Here is an 18902-nt window from a genome sequence, read left to right as displayed (position 1 = left end):
AAAATATGGTTAATATGGCATAATAGCCACAGAATAAGTAACACCGAAAACATACCAGTGAGAAAACTCTGGGAATATTTTACTTACTGTAAATTTTGAAATAAAACAATATACTTTAAATTCAATAATATGATAATGGGCTGTTTCAATGTCCTATATTTTTCTGCCCTTGAACAGCTTAATGACATCCATATTGAGTCCAACTGTGTTACCATTTAACAGCCAGATATTTTGGTTATGAGCACTACTTTTCACAGCTGAGCATCAGTGTTATCACTTAACTTGTGAGATCAGATGAGATTGTATTTATTAATTTTGAGAATTACTGGAATAAAAAGAATCACTATGGAACCAAAACCAACTTTTATCCGTTTGCAATGAGCCCCTTGGATAAATGTTAAACGAGACCAAACAAAAAAACTACATTGGAAAGTCTGTTTGCATTTTTAAGACTCATAAAACATGGGCAGCTTTGGTAGCAGTACTGAGCAGTGCCTCTATGGCTGAGAAGGGCTTTTGAGGGTTGAGAGGATATTTTGGGGGTAGAATTGTGTAGGTGTCCTGCTTTATTCCCAGATAATATGCTCATAACAAAGAAGTAGAAATAAACGGAGTTTAATCAAAGTGCTCAGATTTTTCTTTTTAGACTTATTTTACATAGATGTTAAAATGTGAAGAATAAGGTGTTTAGCTTTAGGGAAAAAGAAAGCAATTCTTTTTTGCACCAAAGTCAGTTTTTATCTTGCTTTAACCAACAAAAGGTCAGAGACAAAGCAAAATAAATGGAATTTTTTTTAAAAAAAGAAATCTTTATTTTTTGGCTCATATGTAATATTGTTTGCGTTGTTTATGATAATAACAATTTCCTGCATGCATTTCACCAACACATTACAAGTCAAAAGCATTTGTAAAAGAAAGATTCTACATTTAATGTTAGCTTGTGTATGAAACACAAAATGTCCTGATGTCCTCAATTATACAAATGTGCCATTATTTTCTTGGGAAATATTTTATTTGTACAAGGCTAGTGCACTGTGATTCCAAAAAGAATAAGAGTAGACTATGTAAACAGACACTGCAAGATAGCAAGGATTTAATCAACTATGAGACTACCTTGGAACTTCTGATGCAGATAGTGCTAGAAATTCGCACATTCCCCTAATGCTTTCCTTGCTATGTCCTGTAACTATTTGGAAACAAGCTGGGTTCCAGATTTACACAACTTACTTCACATTGGAATATATGCAAATATATTAAAACAAGATAGTCTACAAATACGCACTTTTTTTTTTTTTTTTCTCATAGTGTGATGATGCCGGTTTGGAATTACTGTGGTTAGAAAATAAGTCAAGTGAATGAGGAAAGAAATATAAGAAACAGTGATCTAAACTTGAAGACACTTTTCTTATATACGGATCTGTTGCCAAATGGTATTTCTTTACATTATTTATATATGCCAACCACATTGTCAACAGGTTTAACAGTTTGCAATATGGCCTGTACAGTCTGATTCTACACCATATAGCAGCCACTTCAAATTTAAAATACAAAACTAAAAAAGCTCATAAATAGCTGCAAACTATTGCTTAATGATTTGAAAGAATGAGGTTTGGTTGGACAACTTGATTCACTTCATCACTGACACATGGCTTCCTATAGTGGAGACTGTGGGCAGTGGAAGGAGCAAGGTACAGCAGCAGAAGCATTGACATGCATCAGTGATACTCTCCTAACTATCTATGACACAGAATACAACATGTCCTGTTGAGCTCTTGCAAATTAACCATACTGTGGTACATATCTGATGCAATTCAATGTGGCAAAGCCATTTAATTCTATGCCCAAATATGCACAACAGTATACTGTTAATATTTACATGGAAAAGGGTACTTTATGGATTCACTGGATGTTGGAGATAATAAGAGAAGACAGTAATCAAAGAATAGCCCAAGAAAAAAAAAAATAAAAGAGCTGTTCAAAACAAAAGAACTCCCAGATATATTTTGGTGAAGCTATTTTTCCAGTGCAGAAACTGCACAATATTTTTTGAGCTGTAAATATTTTAACATAAACAAGAACTTGTTCATGTTTAATCATTCACATAAAAATAAGTCATTGCAGATTCCTGTAAATTAGAGGAGACTCTCCAGGCACATTAATCTGGATGCACATAATCTGGATGCAGCCATACAAGTAGTTAGAATACTTCAAATTTAAGAGCAACCGTGAAACATGGAAGTTCTTAAAATCTTCAGCTTTGTGCAACGTCATATTTTTATTTATGCATGATTGATAATTGCAGCATGTCTATTCAAATCACTCCTATCTATACATTATAGAGAATCTGAGAGTAGAACTCCTGGTCCTCATACCTCTTTCCCCAACATAAAACCTATTACAAAAATAGTCACATATAATAGTAAACAACCTGTGAATTAAAAAATGATAAGTACACTAATACAGTTTTTGTAAAAATATGACAAATGTGGCAGTTGCATTACAAACAGTGAAGAGAATTACTGTTCTACATGTTGTGGAAATAATGTATCCTTTTTGCACTCATTTCATGCTCCATCTTCTCTATGGAGCCACCTTTTCCCTCATTCTTAGTGGTGTCAGCTGTAGTGAAAACAGTAACCTCTTGTCAAGTTTTTTACCCTAATTAAGAGTCACAGTCTGATGATGGAGGTTCACTGTTTTGTTATAGGCACTGACCTTAAGTATATATATAATGTATATATATGCACACACGCGCGCGCACACACACACACATATATATGTGTAAAAACTGTCAGTTTGGCATCAATCTCCTGCAGGAGTCCAGTGATGATTCATTCTCAAAGACTGTAAACAAGTTGTCCCATTAACAAAATTCTTGGATCATTATTTTTTATTTTCCCTGATGTCTTTACCTTTGTAGTTCTTTTCTGCTTTATCTTTTTCATATTTTTCTTTGTCTGGCTTTGTTACACTGTCATAAGAGGGTGGGGAAGTTGTAGAAGAACTCTCATCCGTTTTTTCTGGAGTGGAGTTCCCTTTTAGTTTATCAATAATTATCTCTTTTATAATGTGTCCATCTCCTTCTTTGTTTTTATTTCTATTATATATACTAGACACCTGTTTAACTTTTAGCCTTAAAAGGTGACGTCTGTAAGCACGCTGAATGATGACAGCAGACACCTCCTCCTGCTTTCGTTTCAGTGTGGTTGTAATTGGTTCATAGGAGACTTTAGAGGGATTGGCTGCCATAAAACGATCTTCCATCTGTATTCTGAGGGCGTCCATCTCCCCACTTTCCCCCAATACACGCTTTGTGAAAGCAAACAAGATGTCAAGGCAGTGAATTCTGTCACCGCTCACCATGGGCAGATCCATTGCAATAAGCTGGACTTTGTTTGGTTTTGCTATGAGAAGAGGTGGATCTAATGAGGCTGCAAAATCTGATAATTTACTATATTCTATGAATTGTGTTGCATCGGGATCAAACTTCTCCCAGACTTCATAGAACATCTCAAAGTCATCCTCGCTCAAAGGTTCAGCGCTTTCTTCAGTAGCAACACTGAAGTTCTCCAAAATCACAGCAATGTACATGTTCACCACCACCAGAAAGGATATGATAATGTAACTGACAAAGAAGAAAATCCCAACAGAAGGGTTGCCACAGTCACCTTTCACAGAGCTCCCCGGATGATCTTTATGGGGGTCACAGTCTGGCTCCCCACTGTTGAGAATTGGGGCGAGCAAACCGTCCCAGCCAGCAGACGTGGTGATCTGAAACAGGCAGATCATGCTGTTGCCAAAGGTTTCAAAGTTGAACATGTCATCGATCCCAACTTCCCTCTTGACATAGGCAAAGTTGGACATGCCAAATATGGCATAGATGAACATGACCAGGAAGAGCAGCAGCCCAATGTTGAACAAAGCAGGAAGAGACATCATCAAAGCAAAAAGCAGAGTGCGGATTCCCTTGGCGCCTTTAATGAGGCGCAGGATTCGACCAATTCTGGCAAGCCGGATGACTCTGAATAGTGTGGGAGATACGAAGTACTTCTCAATCATCTCAGCTAAGAACATACCTAGAAAAAAAAGTGAATAATTAAAATAAGATTTTAAATTGATTACCTTTAGAAATATTTATTTATGGTTGTCTCCAAAATAATTAGTGTAGGGATTCACTAGCAACATTTATAGCAAAATTTATACAAGTTGTTACATGCTATTGAAATCTGTTAATAAGGTGAAAGCATCTTTCCTTATGTTGAAGTGCTATCCTAGAGAAGGTAAATAAGTAAAATAGAGACTGCCTGCGGCAAGCAGGTAGTTCCTGTCTGAGCTCAGTAGTTCTTAAAATGGTTGGGAAGGGCATGTTTATGTTTTAGATACAGTTAATTCTTGAAACTGAGCCTATAACCACTCTCTTTTATGAATATTGTCTTAATTTCTCCAAGTTAGAGATTTCGTTAACAGATCTACATTTTATCAGCACAGTCTTTCTCAGATGGGTCACTCATTTGCACCTTGGAGAGTCATTGGCTTTTAACTGAAAACCTTAGTTAGCAAAAGTAAAAAAAATCTGACCCATTTCACATAATTTTCAGTTTTAATATTGAAAGGAAATCTGTGGTTAGTTTGCATATACCACTAAACATTCCTCTTTATATTTGTATGCATTAATCTAATGTGCCAAGCAGTTCCATTACATATTTTTATGTGGAAAATGACAGTGAATCTAATGGGAGAGATAACAATCTTATATGCAACATTGCATATATTGTATGCTAGATAGTATGAATGTCTGAATCAACATGTAAGTCATCTAGGAAAAAGGAAATTCTACAATCAGTATCAATATACTTGAAACGAATCTGTCCTATTTCTTCCATTAGTTTTTCATGAAAGGGAATTGTTCTTACCTACTATGGAGAGAATCACAACCACAAAATCAAAAATATTCCAGCCTATAGTGAAGTAGTAATGGCGCAGTGAAATCAATTTCAGGACAAATTCTCCAGTGAAAAGGACAATGAACACCAGGTTAATCCGGGATAAAATTGTTTCCATTTCTTTGCTCTGATCATCTGTTTCTACCATCATTGTGACCATGTTAAGGCAGATGAGTATCATGATGCTGATGTCAAATACTTGTTTGGTTACAAAATCAAAGATCATGCCTTGGAATTTGTTCTGCAAACACAAAGATGGAATACATTTTATGCAATGAAAATAATTGTCTTTTAAATATCAAAGGAGAAAACAACTCCCTTCAAGATTTAGGAGTGCAGAGCAAGACTCATTCACAATACAGGCATTAATGTAAGCCTAATTCATGCTGGTTTATATCTTATCCTGTTAGAGTGAATCAAGAAGTTTACCAGTGATGGTGGAAGTGATGGAAGAGACAAGAGAAACAGTGCAATAATAAGAGCAATAACAATGACAATATTATTTGGGTAAAATATGTGGTGTAAATTGATAGCAAGAGTACCAGTTGAATGGAAACTAATTTTCTTATCTTTATTCCCAGATGGTTTTAGAATGCCTCTTTCTTCCTTAAACTAATTGTGCTTGGTGAGATCATTGGGCTGCTGAAGCATGTCTCAAACACACCATGACTGTAATATCCTAGTTTTTCTTTAGTACTTAGCTCAATGTTTTTTTGCCATATGTCTCTCCTTAGAAAGTCTATTTTTAATCACTTGGTGCATAAGGTGCAACAAGTATTTCATTTTTTCAAACAGTGTAGGAGTTCAGTAAATAACAGGAGTAGTGTCTTATCTTAGAGACAAATTTATCCTAGTCTATGCTTTACTCCCTAGGACATTCTTTTATTCTCTAAGATTTGTCTCTCATCTGTCCTTCCCCTTAGGTTACCAGTGCCCCTTTGTGTCTTCAGCAGCAAGGGCCAGTGCATCCTCATTTCCTACAAATTCTTTGTGAGGAGAAAAAACAGAAAATTAAGTTTATCCCTGGTAACAAGAACCAATAAATGATCCAATCAATGGTAGTTTTCCAGGACTTAAGCAGGGAATTTTGAAATTTATCATATTAACATTATTAAATCATTTTGTTCATACTTCGTTGTGGATGTTTTTAAACAGAACGTGAATGATCTAATCTGATGGAATCAGAACCAGACAATGTCTATCTTCACAAAAAAAAAAAAAAAAAAAAAAAAAAAGGAAAAATATTTTATTTCCAGACCCTTATATTGTGGACAAGATCATATTCACAAATGCGTATTTAATACTAGGGGTGTAAAAATCAAATCACTCATACCACTGGCCTTGGTATAGGTTTCTGTGGCTTTTTGGATCCCAGTTTTTTCATTGCATTGTAATATTTCTTCTGTTCTTCTGTCATAAATATATCCTGACCTCCAAAGTAAAGAAATAATATAAAAACCAATTAGTATCATGTCCACACATAAAACATTTAACTACAGTATGTCTCTCTATAATATAATATTAAAATTATATTTAATTTATATAAAGACAGAAGGGGCTTTTTCAGGTGTTTATAGTGTGGATGCTCGTATACATTCCTAACGCAAAGAAAAAACACATTACTGGTGCCTTATCAGCTTGACAGTTGAGTTTTTAAAATGTCTTCATGCTCACTTTTGCTGAAATGGCTAAAAGCACTCTTGCTGTACAGATGCTGTTCAATAACTTGCTGATTAGGATATGTTTAGTGAATAGGAGCATGACTACTGCCTTACACATCCTATCATCTGTATGGAGTTTTAGGACTACAGCTAGACAGGTCTAAAGGAGGCATAACTTTGAGGCACAAGTTGTGTTAGGAGAGTGCATTAGTGTCTAATCCGTAGTTTTTAGCAGCAAAAAAACCCCCCACTTTTCATGTAAAATTAAGAAAAATAATTCATGTCATGCCATAGCAAATTAAAACATCACTGGAACCTTGACGAACTCCAATGAGCCTTTTTTTGCAGATGCAAATGCTGCCAGTCAGATGTGCAACTGACTGACTGACTTCCAGAATCAGGAAATTGTGCTTATTGATGAATCTGCACTAAGTCAGATGGAAGCACAATGTCAATGTCACTATCTGCTAAATTGGCTACCACAGCCTGAAGCATCACAAAATTGATAGTAATTCCAGACATGTTTATGACTCTTAGGAATCTAAAGAATATTTGCACAAGGAAAGATTTCTGTAGTTCACAGTTTTCTTTTACCAGAGATTCTGTCTGGTATTGCTGGTTTTTAATTGGCGATTGGAAAAAATCAAATAATATGAAGCAGCTTTTTCACAGCACACAAAAATTTAGAATTACCCTGGTGTTTAAAAACTAAAAACTGTGAGGCTTCAAAATATTTTAAATGTTATTATTTCTATTTTTATATTTTAAAGTTCTTTAAAACTAAGTACAGTACAATTATTTTAAACATACTTGTATGTCAAAATTGTACAGAAAGAAACCACTGCTCCCTGGTGGGTTTTTTTGCTTTACTACTGATAAGAAATTATAGATTGTATTTGTGTCAGATGAATTAATCTCAATTCCCATAAAAGTGTTAGGGAAAAAAGCCCTTAGGTACCCATTTTTACTTTTATCTATAAGCCTATTCATTTGAGGTCTATTTGACTTACTCTTAACTTACTGTTAAATCAGTTTGCAGATCTTTTATTCACTCTATGAACACAATGTCATATTGTGTCTTCATTAAGTGTCAAGATTTTCTAAGAATAATTGTAATTAATGTACCTTAATTTATCTTAATACTTTAGAGTCAATTGAAGAAGAAATTATTTCATGCCAGATAATATTGCATCTAATCAAATCAATAATTCACATTCACTTTTTATTTTAAGTGAATGTGAATTATTTTATTTTATTATAATTAATAAAATAATTATATTTTATTTTTAAGTCTTCATTTTAAGTGTTTACTGAATTTGCAGATTATTGTGAACCAACTTTTCACTTGCCATAATGCTAAAAATGAAAAGTTCAGAATCACATCCACAGATTTTATCATAGATTATTATTTTAAAAGATACACTTTATTTAAGGTCTTGAAATTACTTTTGATTTTCATTAACCTTACAGAAATAACTTAGTAATTCATTATACCTAGTAGTTAATACCAACATGGAAATATTTTAAATACTTATCTTCTTTTTTTGTTGGTTGAAGTTGTCTATAATAACACCAATGAAAAGGTTCAAGGTAAAAAATGATCCAAATATAATAAAGATGACAAAATAGAGATACATATACAAGTTGTCCTCATACTTAGGTTGGTCTTTTACCTACAAAATATAAAAAAAAATTATTCCCTGTGAGAATACTAGATGTAAACAATAATACGTATAATTTAGAATTAGGAATATGCCATCTCATGTAGAAAAGCTAAAAGCTATGAACAGCACTAATTTATTAAAAATATCCAACTTTTCCATTCCAATCAATATTTGGAAAACTGGAAGCTGACAGAATTATTGCTCATATGGATTTTTTAAGTAAAGATTCACAAATAGATATATTTGTGTATGTACATAAATAAACAGTTTCTCATATAGAAGAAAGAAGCAATGTGGGATGTAGAACAGTCATTAATACTTAAAATTTAATAGCAGAAATCTAAATATTTTATATTGTATTTAGTATATTATCATACAACAGAATCAATAAATTTTACTGTTGCCTAAATCTCCCTGGAACTCTTTTAGTCTTGCAGGAGTGTTCTTACACCCAGCTACGAACAGATGCTTTCAATAAATTTCTAGTGAATATATGTTTTGTAAAAGCCATTAAATTGAGGAAGTTTTGAACGAAGATTTTGTTATTGTCCCTATTTTTCTGGATGCCACATCTCAGCATCTGCAACTCTACAGCACAACAAGCTTAAGTGTAGGAATGCTAAAGCCAGTGAAACAGGACATTTTACTCTGGGGGACAATATCATTAACATGACTATTCATGTAAGTTAAACAGAGTAATAGTTCTGTAGCCAAAATAAAATTCTAATCCCCAGAAAGCTTAACTGGTGATCTTCAACCTTAAAATCTTACTGCACTTAAGTATCAAGATAACATAGGTGCTCAACCTAAGGAAACAACAAAATGCACAGTTAAAAATTATAAAACCTGATTAATGTATTCCATATTTAATAACTGCATCATATTATCTTAAATTAATTCATATTTATGATTATCAAAAGAATTCGTCACAAAATATCTTCCTTCTTCTATTACATTAATGTTGTCCTTAAAAAAAATCCAGTTGATTTAGCCTTTTTTTTTTTTCCTAAATGGAAGTGGGATTAATTCTTTCTAGTAAAAATTCTGAGATTCAAAAATATATGTATTGATGCCGATTATAATTCTTTGTTGTGTGTGTGGCTGTTTAAATTCTATACTCTCTATCAGAAAATAATCAATGGATGAGCTTTGAGTGTTGTAAGATTTACACTTACATCTCGTGAATCAACAGCAGCATACATAATATCCATCCATCCTTTGAAAGTAGCCTAGAAATAAAACAAAGTTGTTTATCTTCCCCATAACAACGCATAATACATACAATAACTAGGTTATTAATTTATTTATCTGGACATCCACTTCTAATAAAACCAGGCTCTAAATTTTTAAATCACACTTGACAACAGAGGCATCATAAATATTTTTCATAATAATAGGAGGGGGTTTTCTTTTTATTTATTCAAATAATATTAAAAACCAGGCTCTGAAGATCTCAATATCTCAGCAGTATTTTTGGAGCTACAGATGTTTATTTTGCAGATGAAGAATGATACTTTTAGACAGACATTAATTCTGGAGATATTGAGGTAGGATCTACTAGAATTGTTCATGGCCACAGCCATTTTGTTAAGTTTACAATATGAATTGATGGAAACAGTAATATAACTTCTGGACAGAAACCAAAATTCATCTGAATGTTGCTTTCTGTGTCTAAAATGACCTGATATTTTTTAGAAATGTTTTAATCCCACATAACTAAAAGGAATACACTGTTTAAAGTAAAAATATATGTTGGTTCCTGAGAGATTTATTTTACAGAACATCAAAAAGTGAACTGTGAAAGAGATGTAATTGACATCTGTAAAAATTTGGCTGAGTTCCTACAGAGACTTTTTTCAAGTAAAGAGTAAAAAAGATCTGCCATCACTGCTCTAAGAAGGTGATTTTAATGGATGCAGGATGTCCATTTTCTAAGGAACACCAAAGTTGGTGTGACATGCTAGTTGAAAGTGTGAGTGTGCAACCACTGGCCAGGGTTTCCAAGCTTATGCACAATAAAGAAAAAAGAGCTAAAAAGCCTGTTAAGTGAACAAAGTACATCACTCCTGAGGAAGTTCTGGAGAGGAGCCATCTCAAGGAGTATCTTTGCTTGCCAGAAGTAGTGTTGGTAGTTTGGTACAGCTGTCAGTTTCCACAACAGAAAACTTGCACTCTGGAAGTGTTCATATCCCGCTGAATCTTGCAGTGTAATGCCAATTACTAAGAAGGTGTGCTTCAAGCCAAGCTTCACAGATCTTTCTGGCTCAATTGGCAATTGCCAGCCATTTGGTGCACATTGTGTAGCAATATTAGGAAAGGATCAGAGTTAGGTAAGGGCAATAAATCGAGAAGAGAGGATGGAAAATGTTAATGAAGGCAATCAAATGAAGATGTGACACAAAACATCCTCAAATATCCCGTAATCTCTGTGGGGAAAGTAAAGATCAGAAGAAATATTTGACAAGGAAAATTATAAACAAATCACAACCAATAATAATAATAATAATAATAATAATAATAATAATAATAGAGAGAGAGAGAGAAGAAGAACGAAAGGTTCACAGTAGGGAAGTAGTTATTGAAGACCTAGACTGTCTGGATGTGTGACACAGATGACATTCATTCACAGCTTCAAGAGAAGCAGTTTTCCTTACACATCTTCAGAGGCAATGGTAGCAATGAGATCTGAAGCCAAAGAATTAGTCATTGTTCAGTACAACTACTCCACATGTAAGGGTCACATTGCATTTACAGGCAAAACATTTTAACCTAGGTAGTTAATTCTGGAATTAAGGTCAGCTAGAGATACTGACTTGCTCTGAGATAGAAGGGACAAGCACATAATTCTTAGATAACTATCAGAGCTGTAAAAATATTTTCATTCAGTGAAGCTGTATGTTGAGTTAGAGACAAGTGATTCTACAGAGTTCAATCATCTAAATCTAATTACGTGCTTTTTTGGTTGTGTTTTGGATCCGATCCCAGCTATCAGAAACTCCATTCTAAGCAAGGAACCTGTAAAGAGCTAAGGTGTTTACTTCTTTGACGCATCTAAAATATGCTTCCAACCTAGAATAAAGGCAGTTTTGAACACAGTGCATAAGATAAGGAATTGAAGGAGAAATGCAATTTACAGATTTTGTATAAGTAGCAGTAATTCATGGAATGAATATGCTATACAATAACATCCAACACTTCACAAGGATAATGCTATAAGTAACATAATACTTATTTACTATACTATAATGACTCTTTAATAAGCATTAAAGAATATGATAGTTCTATACTGTGTGCCACTAAAGAGATGCTTTTATTTTCTATACTTACTATTTACATTATTGTTATCATCATCCTGAGACTGTATTCCATAGTCTTGGAAAGGAAAATTACTATCATTAACAAAAAAATTACAACAAACAATGTAATAGAGTTGTGTGAGCTCTGTGTTATTGCTATGAAGAAATTGCTGCTCTACTTAACATTCTTAACTTGCCTGTTTTTCCTGGATATCTTCAAAAAGAGCAAAAAGAAAATATATACATTTACTTACTACTTGAAGCAGAGCAAGATATCCAGCTCCTACATTATCGAAGTTTACTTTCACATTCTTCCATCGAGCACTTTGATTGCTTTTTATGAGTTCCGCACACTGAGTATAGTTGTTGACATCACTGATATCGAACATCTCACCAGTTGTGGTGTTGACACAGTGATAGAATTTTCCAGCAAAAAGATTTACTCCCATGATGCTGAAGATTAGCCAGAATATAAGACATACCAGCAATACATTCATGATAGATGGGATTGCTCCTACAAGGGCATTTACAACCACCTAGTGTACAAATTAGACAAAATAGCAACTTAGCTTATGAAAAGAAAATGAAAAATACTTTAAAATACTTTTAAAATGTCAAAAGAGTATTATTATGGAATGGACAGTTAAAATATTACAATAAAAATTATGGAGGAAATTTAAATTAAGGTTTAATAAAATGCCAATGAGATTGCAAAAACCAAGAAATGAAATGAAATGGAAACAAAGACAATGCAAAAGTATGAAAAAAAAATCAAAAAGCAAAAGAAAACCTGTTAGTAGCAAGATGGATTCTTAGAATTTGTGTGCTCTAGAGAAAAAGAGAGAAATAAATGTTAAATTCCAGCAATATAAATTAAAATCTATAAATAGAAAATAAACCAGAAAAAGCTCAAAGAATGATGATGTGGAAGACTGAATAAAAATGTCTGCATGTAAAACTATCATTACTAATGATTTTATTCTTAAAAATGTTATGTATATATTGGTATCATGGTATTTTAGTATCCACATAGAATGCAATATAATTAAGGACATCTTATTTAATCTTTATTAACAGCATCTGCTCTAAGTCTTGGTTTGTACGTTGCCTGGGTGACTATAGTTGCTCTTACACTTATCCTTCTTTTTCTTTTTAATTGGTTACATTTAATTCCCTTGAGCTACTGTGGGTGGATGAGGGGCAGTAAAAGACCAGATGAAATCCTTGGACAAAAAATTTCTTTTAGTTATTGTGATTCAACTAAAAGAAAGCTTCAGATATTCAAACAATAATTTTCTAGCAAATCAGCAGAGACTGCAGTAGTCTTTTGTGTATGGTTTTGAAAATGGTACTAGTTTTCATTTCGCTGAGTTGACCAAAAGTAGTCTAGCATCAATATAAGTTTTGCTTATTTATTAGATAGGAACTTAACGTGTTGTTTAGATTGAAAATCATGTAAAACACAGTGGTGATGGTGATGTGCACAGGACACACTTCCCTACAATGGCAGACATGGCCACCTCTAGGATATCGGTCGCCTTGCCCAGACAGGAACCACATTATTTAGCTGGCAAATGAAGACCTATGACTGAACTATAAATATATATTGCAGCATTGGGGTATTTTGAGGTGAAAGATTAAAAGGAGATTTCTCAATAACATTTTCTTGTTAATATTTTATGTGTTAATTTTTTCAGTATGTAGCATGGTCTGCTACTGTTCATAATAGGGTTTTTCTAGGAGGGTTTTTTTTGGTTGGTTGGTTTTTTGTCAGATTGGCAGAATATGAAAATGAAAATCTCCTCGACAGGACGATTTTAGCTCTCTTTACATTCATTTGAAGTAAAAAGTCTCTAGCTGAAAAAATTATTTCCCATCTCTCCCCTTCTATGCTTCCAAACCTATCCTTATTTCAGGTATCTGTTCAAAAAAACTTTCCTTGATACTACAGCATTTACTGTGGGATTTCTTTTTCCCCAAGCAGGTAAATAGGAAGACACAGTGAAGCTCTAGTTTCTGGTGTGTCACTGTTGTCAGTTTTTTCACCTTTTGTAGGTTTGTTTTGTTTTCCGGCTAATCATGTTCTATCCTGAACCACTAAAAAACTGACACAGAATTGAAGTTAGCTACAGAAACTAAGTAAAAAAAAACTTCTCAGATGAACTGCAGGAAAAAACCTCCAGCACTCTACTGTAAAATCTGTCATGTCCTTTTCTTTTTCTAGGTCCACAAATCAATGGAAATTTTAACAGTCAGGGGGCTGGGAAAACACAACTATGCAGCAGTGACCAGGCAAATTTAATGAGCTCAAAGTCTAACATGAAAATGTAAGGTCTTGCTCCATAGGTCTTGCTTGTAAGGACATGTTGAAAAGCCTTTTTCCACACATTTTTGCATGCCTTCCCATTTTGGAGTTCTTTGAAGAAAGAGTGAGTGTAACCATTAATACATTAATTTTTGTATGCATACATTTGTTCACACTCATTCATTTTATCTCACCCTCATTCCTTCAAATCGTGACAAGGCTCTTAAAGGTCTTAAAGCTCTTAATGTCCGTAGCGATTTAATGGCACCAAGTTCAGAATAGCCCAGAGCATTGGCTATTAAACTAACCAATGAAACCTATCAAATACAGAAAAAAAAAATTAAAAATAGTTTTACACTGTTTATTTAAAAAGAATACATATTCAAGCAACAAATCAACAGGGCCAAGTTGTAGAATGCCACCATTTTCATACTTGCTGGAAAGGCAAGAGGTCTCATAAAAGCGAGGTTGAAAATGGAATATATGCTATTAAATGTCTATCTATTATGGTTGGATAAAGTTTAACAGTCATATGGAAGCATACCCTTGGTGAAGGATAAACTTTTCAGTAATATTTAAAGACAAAATAGCTGTATTTTCTGTAATTGCATTAAGGTTCAACTTTCCAAACAATTTAAAATTCTGAATACATTAAATTAGCTTATTAACTTCTCTCAGTATTGTGAATATCTATAAATACTAATGATATACTAAATATTGTAGTAGCTAATTACAAATATTTTTCATAAATATTACTTCGAAGTTAAACTGTACATAGCAAGAATAACCAGGATATCTCTGAAATATATATTTAAAGAGGTGGAACTTTCTCACTTTCCTGGCAAGTCTCTGGGTTTTTTTTTTTATCTTCTAAGTATAGGAAAATATTATGGGATAGATATTCACAGCTGCTCACCTTATAGGAGTAAGAGCTTTATTATCTACAACAGTATTAAGCTTCTGATCCATGTTATTGGGACTTTGTTATAAGACAATCCACTTAAGTAAGGAGCAAATAATTTGCTTCTCAAATGGAACTGAGATTTAGACAGTGTTAATATGAAAGGAATAAATTTTCTTCAAGCAGTTTTGGAGACAGGAGCAGGGAAAAATCATACCTTACTCATATTTTATTCATTTCTACCACCAAAAGCATAGATGACATGTAAATGAATATAGGCATATTTTGCTCCTTAAGGAAATCCCTCATATGTTAATTTCTGTACCTCAGTTTAAAGAATTCTTCAAAGACTATACAGAAATAGCCATTCACTGTTAATGGTGGCAAGATTTTCCCATTATATGAAAAGTTGGTTTCCTATGTTACTTATATCCATAAATTAGATGACTCACAAACGCAAGAGATAAAGGATCGTGTCTAAGAAGGATAGTCCAAGAGAAGATACAAATCAATTATTCATTGCTACAGTGCTATGTGTATTATCTAACAGAAAATAGTGTTTTAGTGAATTCATATTGCTGGACATTTCAACTGGGTTTCATGTCAGAATGTAATTCTTTTTAGCAAAGGAAAGGATTATTTTATTGCTCTAATGGCTAAATGAAACTTGCTGTGATTTATAAGCATATTAAGAAGAAAATCTTACTGATTTTCTTAGTCTGTGACTGAAGTCTTTTCACTTACAAGAGATAACATTATTTTTAAGCCATTATATTAACTATTGACATTAGTTAATATTAATAATTATCATAAATGCAATTTATTTTCCTGTAACAGCACAGTGAGAGAGATCTTTTTTGTCCTTAGCCATGCATAATATGTTCCAGAGATAACAAGACATGGAATTTTCTGTATTTTAATAGAACATTCATTTATTCACTCAAATCAACAGGATACCCAGGCAGAACAATAAACCTTAGTGCAAAGACAACACCGTTTATGAATTAAAAATAAACAATGAAACATTTTTTCAAAAAAAAATCTCTCTTTCGCTGGGAGAGTGAGGTGTTCTATGAAATTGAACTCATATTAATGGCTCCTTCATTTTATACTTTTCTCTGCAAATATGCATTGTGCCTTACCTATCTTTCACAAATAAGATCCCTTCTAAGCTGTTAGGTAGCAGCAGTTCCTGGAAGCCTTCAGTGTCACTGTGTGTATTGGCAGTTCTTAGCAAGAAGAACTATAATATTCTTCAAACTTGTTTATGCTGTCTATTTTAGATTATTGGCAGCTTTCTTAGCAAGGTGATAGTGCTCTTACACCATAAAAGTAAAGTTTTTTCTCAAAGAAGTACTTTATTGGAAACAACATTTTCCTCTGGACAGTTCATATGGGCTGCAAAGTTTTGCTTGGAATTCTATTGTATATAGAGCTGTTCTGTACTTCTCTGGTGATCTCAGTCTTGTTAACTTGGTCTTCTCTTATCTGCTCCACCTGTTTTTTTTGCTAGTATGTGAGAAAGTAAATGTCTCTGTACACTGATAAACAGATAATGCATGCAAATGCAGTAATTTAAGGAAACGAAAATGAACTCAAAATGGTAGAAAGATACGTCTCCTAAAACTGGAGGACAGTTTGTCCTCATTTGTGTTTGTCTTCTAATATAGACTATCTGTTGCAAAAAAAAAAAAAAAAAAAAAAACAAAAAACAACCCCCAAACAAACAAACAAGAAAAAAAAAAACCCAACCAAAACCATTTAGAAGCTTAGTAATGACAGCCCTGCTCAAGATCTTTGGTCTGGCCATACAGTAGGTTGGCATGATAGAGTCTTAAACTGAGGTAGGCAGATGTACCAAGAGTCATCTAGTCATCTGTCACAGTTGTGACAGATCTAAAAATTATCATTTTTAGTGTAATTATAAAAATCTAATTTAGTCAGAGCAACTATGGCTCCTTATCACAGTAAGAGATTCATGTATGTGTGATATTAAAGGTCAAAGCCCTAAAGGATTATCTGTGTTTACTCTTGAATAATTTTAAAGAAAGGAATTAAACAATCTGATTAACTTTAGTCACTTCTAATGAAGAAGGAGACACTGGTGTTCTCACTGGCAGAATGCCACTGAATCACAGCTGTTTAAACTGTCAGTTAAAGCAGTGCAGAATCTGCTTTTCTGTAGGAAGATAACATGAACTCACATGTTTCTTTCAAGTGCTGGTGGTGCTAGAGAAATTGCTGAGTTAGCCTTAAACATTTTTAAGGCATTTTTTACCTCTTGCTAGAACATTGAAAATAATTCTTCAAAAGTAGAAAGTTCCAATCTCTTTTATTCATGTTGCTATTTATAAAATTACAAACTATGGTAAAAAGTTAGCAATATAAGCTGCTTTACTTATAATGATGTATTCTTAAGTTTGTGAGCCTGCTCAGTTAACAGAATCTCTGAGGCTAAGCTAGGAAATCATAGAACAGCTTAGAATAATCTGGTTAGATTTTAGGATACAAAAAGAATAATTAAAACATGAGTTGTAGTTTATCTACAAAAAAAAAAAAAAAATCCATTTTTAACACAATCCTGTAAGAGCGCATCTCTCTACTCCATTAACATGTTCTTAGAAAAACTATTCACCCTGCTTCATTCTAGTGTAGATTTTCAGGACAGAGCTAGAGACTTAACTGTATAACAAAGCTAACTTGAGAAGGTTAGAAAAAAGAGAAGATTGTCCATTTTGAATTATGGGCCAATCTAGCTAGGAGGTTTTTTCCTATGGGATTTACAAATACGATATATCTCTATATACATACAGAATAAGTATTAATGAGACCAGATTTTGTGTAAATATCTCAATAAATATGGTAGCATGGGCAGAAAGTACTATAAATGCACAATTGTCCTGAGATGCCGTCTCTCAGTTCCACACTGAGGACATGTATTGCCTATGAACTGGGTCAGATAATGTGTGAGGCAAGAGACCAAAATATTCTGGGAGCAAAACCAGCTTTGATCCCTTCCGACAACATAAGCAAGGCCTTTGCACAGAAGTGTATCACAGCTGGGAAGGCAGCCAAGAAGCCTTGTATTCTCCTCTGTCATAAACCCTGCCTAGTCATAGCTGATTTAGCTATTGCAGATTGTCAGTCCATTAAAACCAATTATTTTTTTGATCAAATAGCCACTGTCTTTCTGTTTTTACTAGAAATTATTACAGGATAGTTTTCAGTGAGAGAGTTCTGAGAACTTAGAAGAAATCTGGAGCAAGTGAATTGTTTCATTTGTTAGCTGCAGTAGTCAAAGAAGAAATTTGAACAATGTACTGTCTTATTTTCTGAGGGATAAGGTTGCATGGTCAGAGTCCATTAATGATAGGATGCTTAAAAAGTTTAGTTTTTCCTCATAAAATCTCAATTTTGATACATCTGTTGTATGAAAATATTTACCATGAAGAATGGACAAACTGATAGGCAGCCAAACTTTTCCTTTTGACATATGAATGGGTTTTAAACAATGCCTCATCACTGCAGGCATTACTAATGCTGTATAACTATAAAATGAGAATTATTTTTGCACATTTATAATATTAATCTAGTACTTACAGCAGAGACAACACAGAAACTTTACTGTAGGGAATTTTACAGTGTTAATTTGTACTTACATCAACAATCAGGAAGTCCAGCCAGCACCAGGCATTAGTAAAATATATTTGAAAACCATAGGCCACCCATTTCAAAAGCATTTCCAAAATGAAAATATAAGTAAAAACTTTGTCAGCATATTCCAGCATGGTCTTGATTGTTTTGCGTTGTTCGATATATATATCTTCAAAAGCCTATGAAAATATATTCAGGTATTAGAACTGTTCCACAAAATGTGCATGATAGAATGAAGGAATAAAAATAAAAACTAATTAGAGCAGAGCTAATATTTCCCCTTGTTTTTATTCATTCTCTTATTTTATATGTTTTCTATCTTTAACCATACTACTAATTGAAACAACAAGAGACCTGTCTGGAGTTGAAAAATAAAATTAAAAATTCTGTTTTACTAATGGATGAAGAAAGAAACTCACAGGATGATTTTTTTATCCTCTGTGGTATTAGGAAACTTTCACATAGACACAAAACCCCC

At 33.4% G+C, this 18902-nt stretch overlaps 1 protein-coding gene across 1 annotated transcript in view; it reads right to left on the bottom strand.

The window, feature by feature from the left end:
• Positions 1 to 532: 532 nt before the first annotated feature.
• LOC136363546 (sodium channel protein type 2 subunit alpha-like) overlaps positions 533 to 18902 on the bottom strand; it is a 71027-nt gene continuing 52657 nt past the window's right edge. The window contains exons 22-29 of the mRNA XM_066322876.1: positions 18430 to 18603; positions 14064 to 14186; positions 11819 to 12100; positions 9444 to 9497; positions 8140 to 8277; positions 6277 to 6381; positions 4914 to 5184; positions 533 to 4076 (exon numbers count right to left, since the gene is read on the bottom strand). Coding sequence (XP_066178973.1) covers positions 2884 to 4076; positions 4914 to 5184; positions 6277 to 6381; positions 8140 to 8277; positions 9444 to 9497; positions 11819 to 12100; positions 14064 to 14186; positions 18430 to 18603 — 2340 coding nt within the window. The 3' untranslated portion in view covers positions 533 to 2883. The remainder of the gene's footprint in view (positions 4077 to 4913; positions 5185 to 6276; positions 6382 to 8139; positions 8278 to 9443; positions 9498 to 11818; positions 12101 to 14063; positions 14187 to 18429; positions 18604 to 18902) is intronic.

This window comes from Sylvia atricapilla, chromosome 7 (assembly GCF_009819655.1).
Source record: "Sylvia atricapilla isolate bSylAtr1 chromosome 7, bSylAtr1.pri, whole genome shotgun sequence".
In the NCBI taxonomy this organism is placed as follows: Eukaryota; Metazoa; Chordata; class Aves; order Passeriformes; family Sylviidae; genus Sylvia; species Sylvia atricapilla.
The sequence above is the reverse complement of the archived record's forward strand: the minus strand, read 5'-3'. Positions and strand labels throughout refer to the sequence as shown.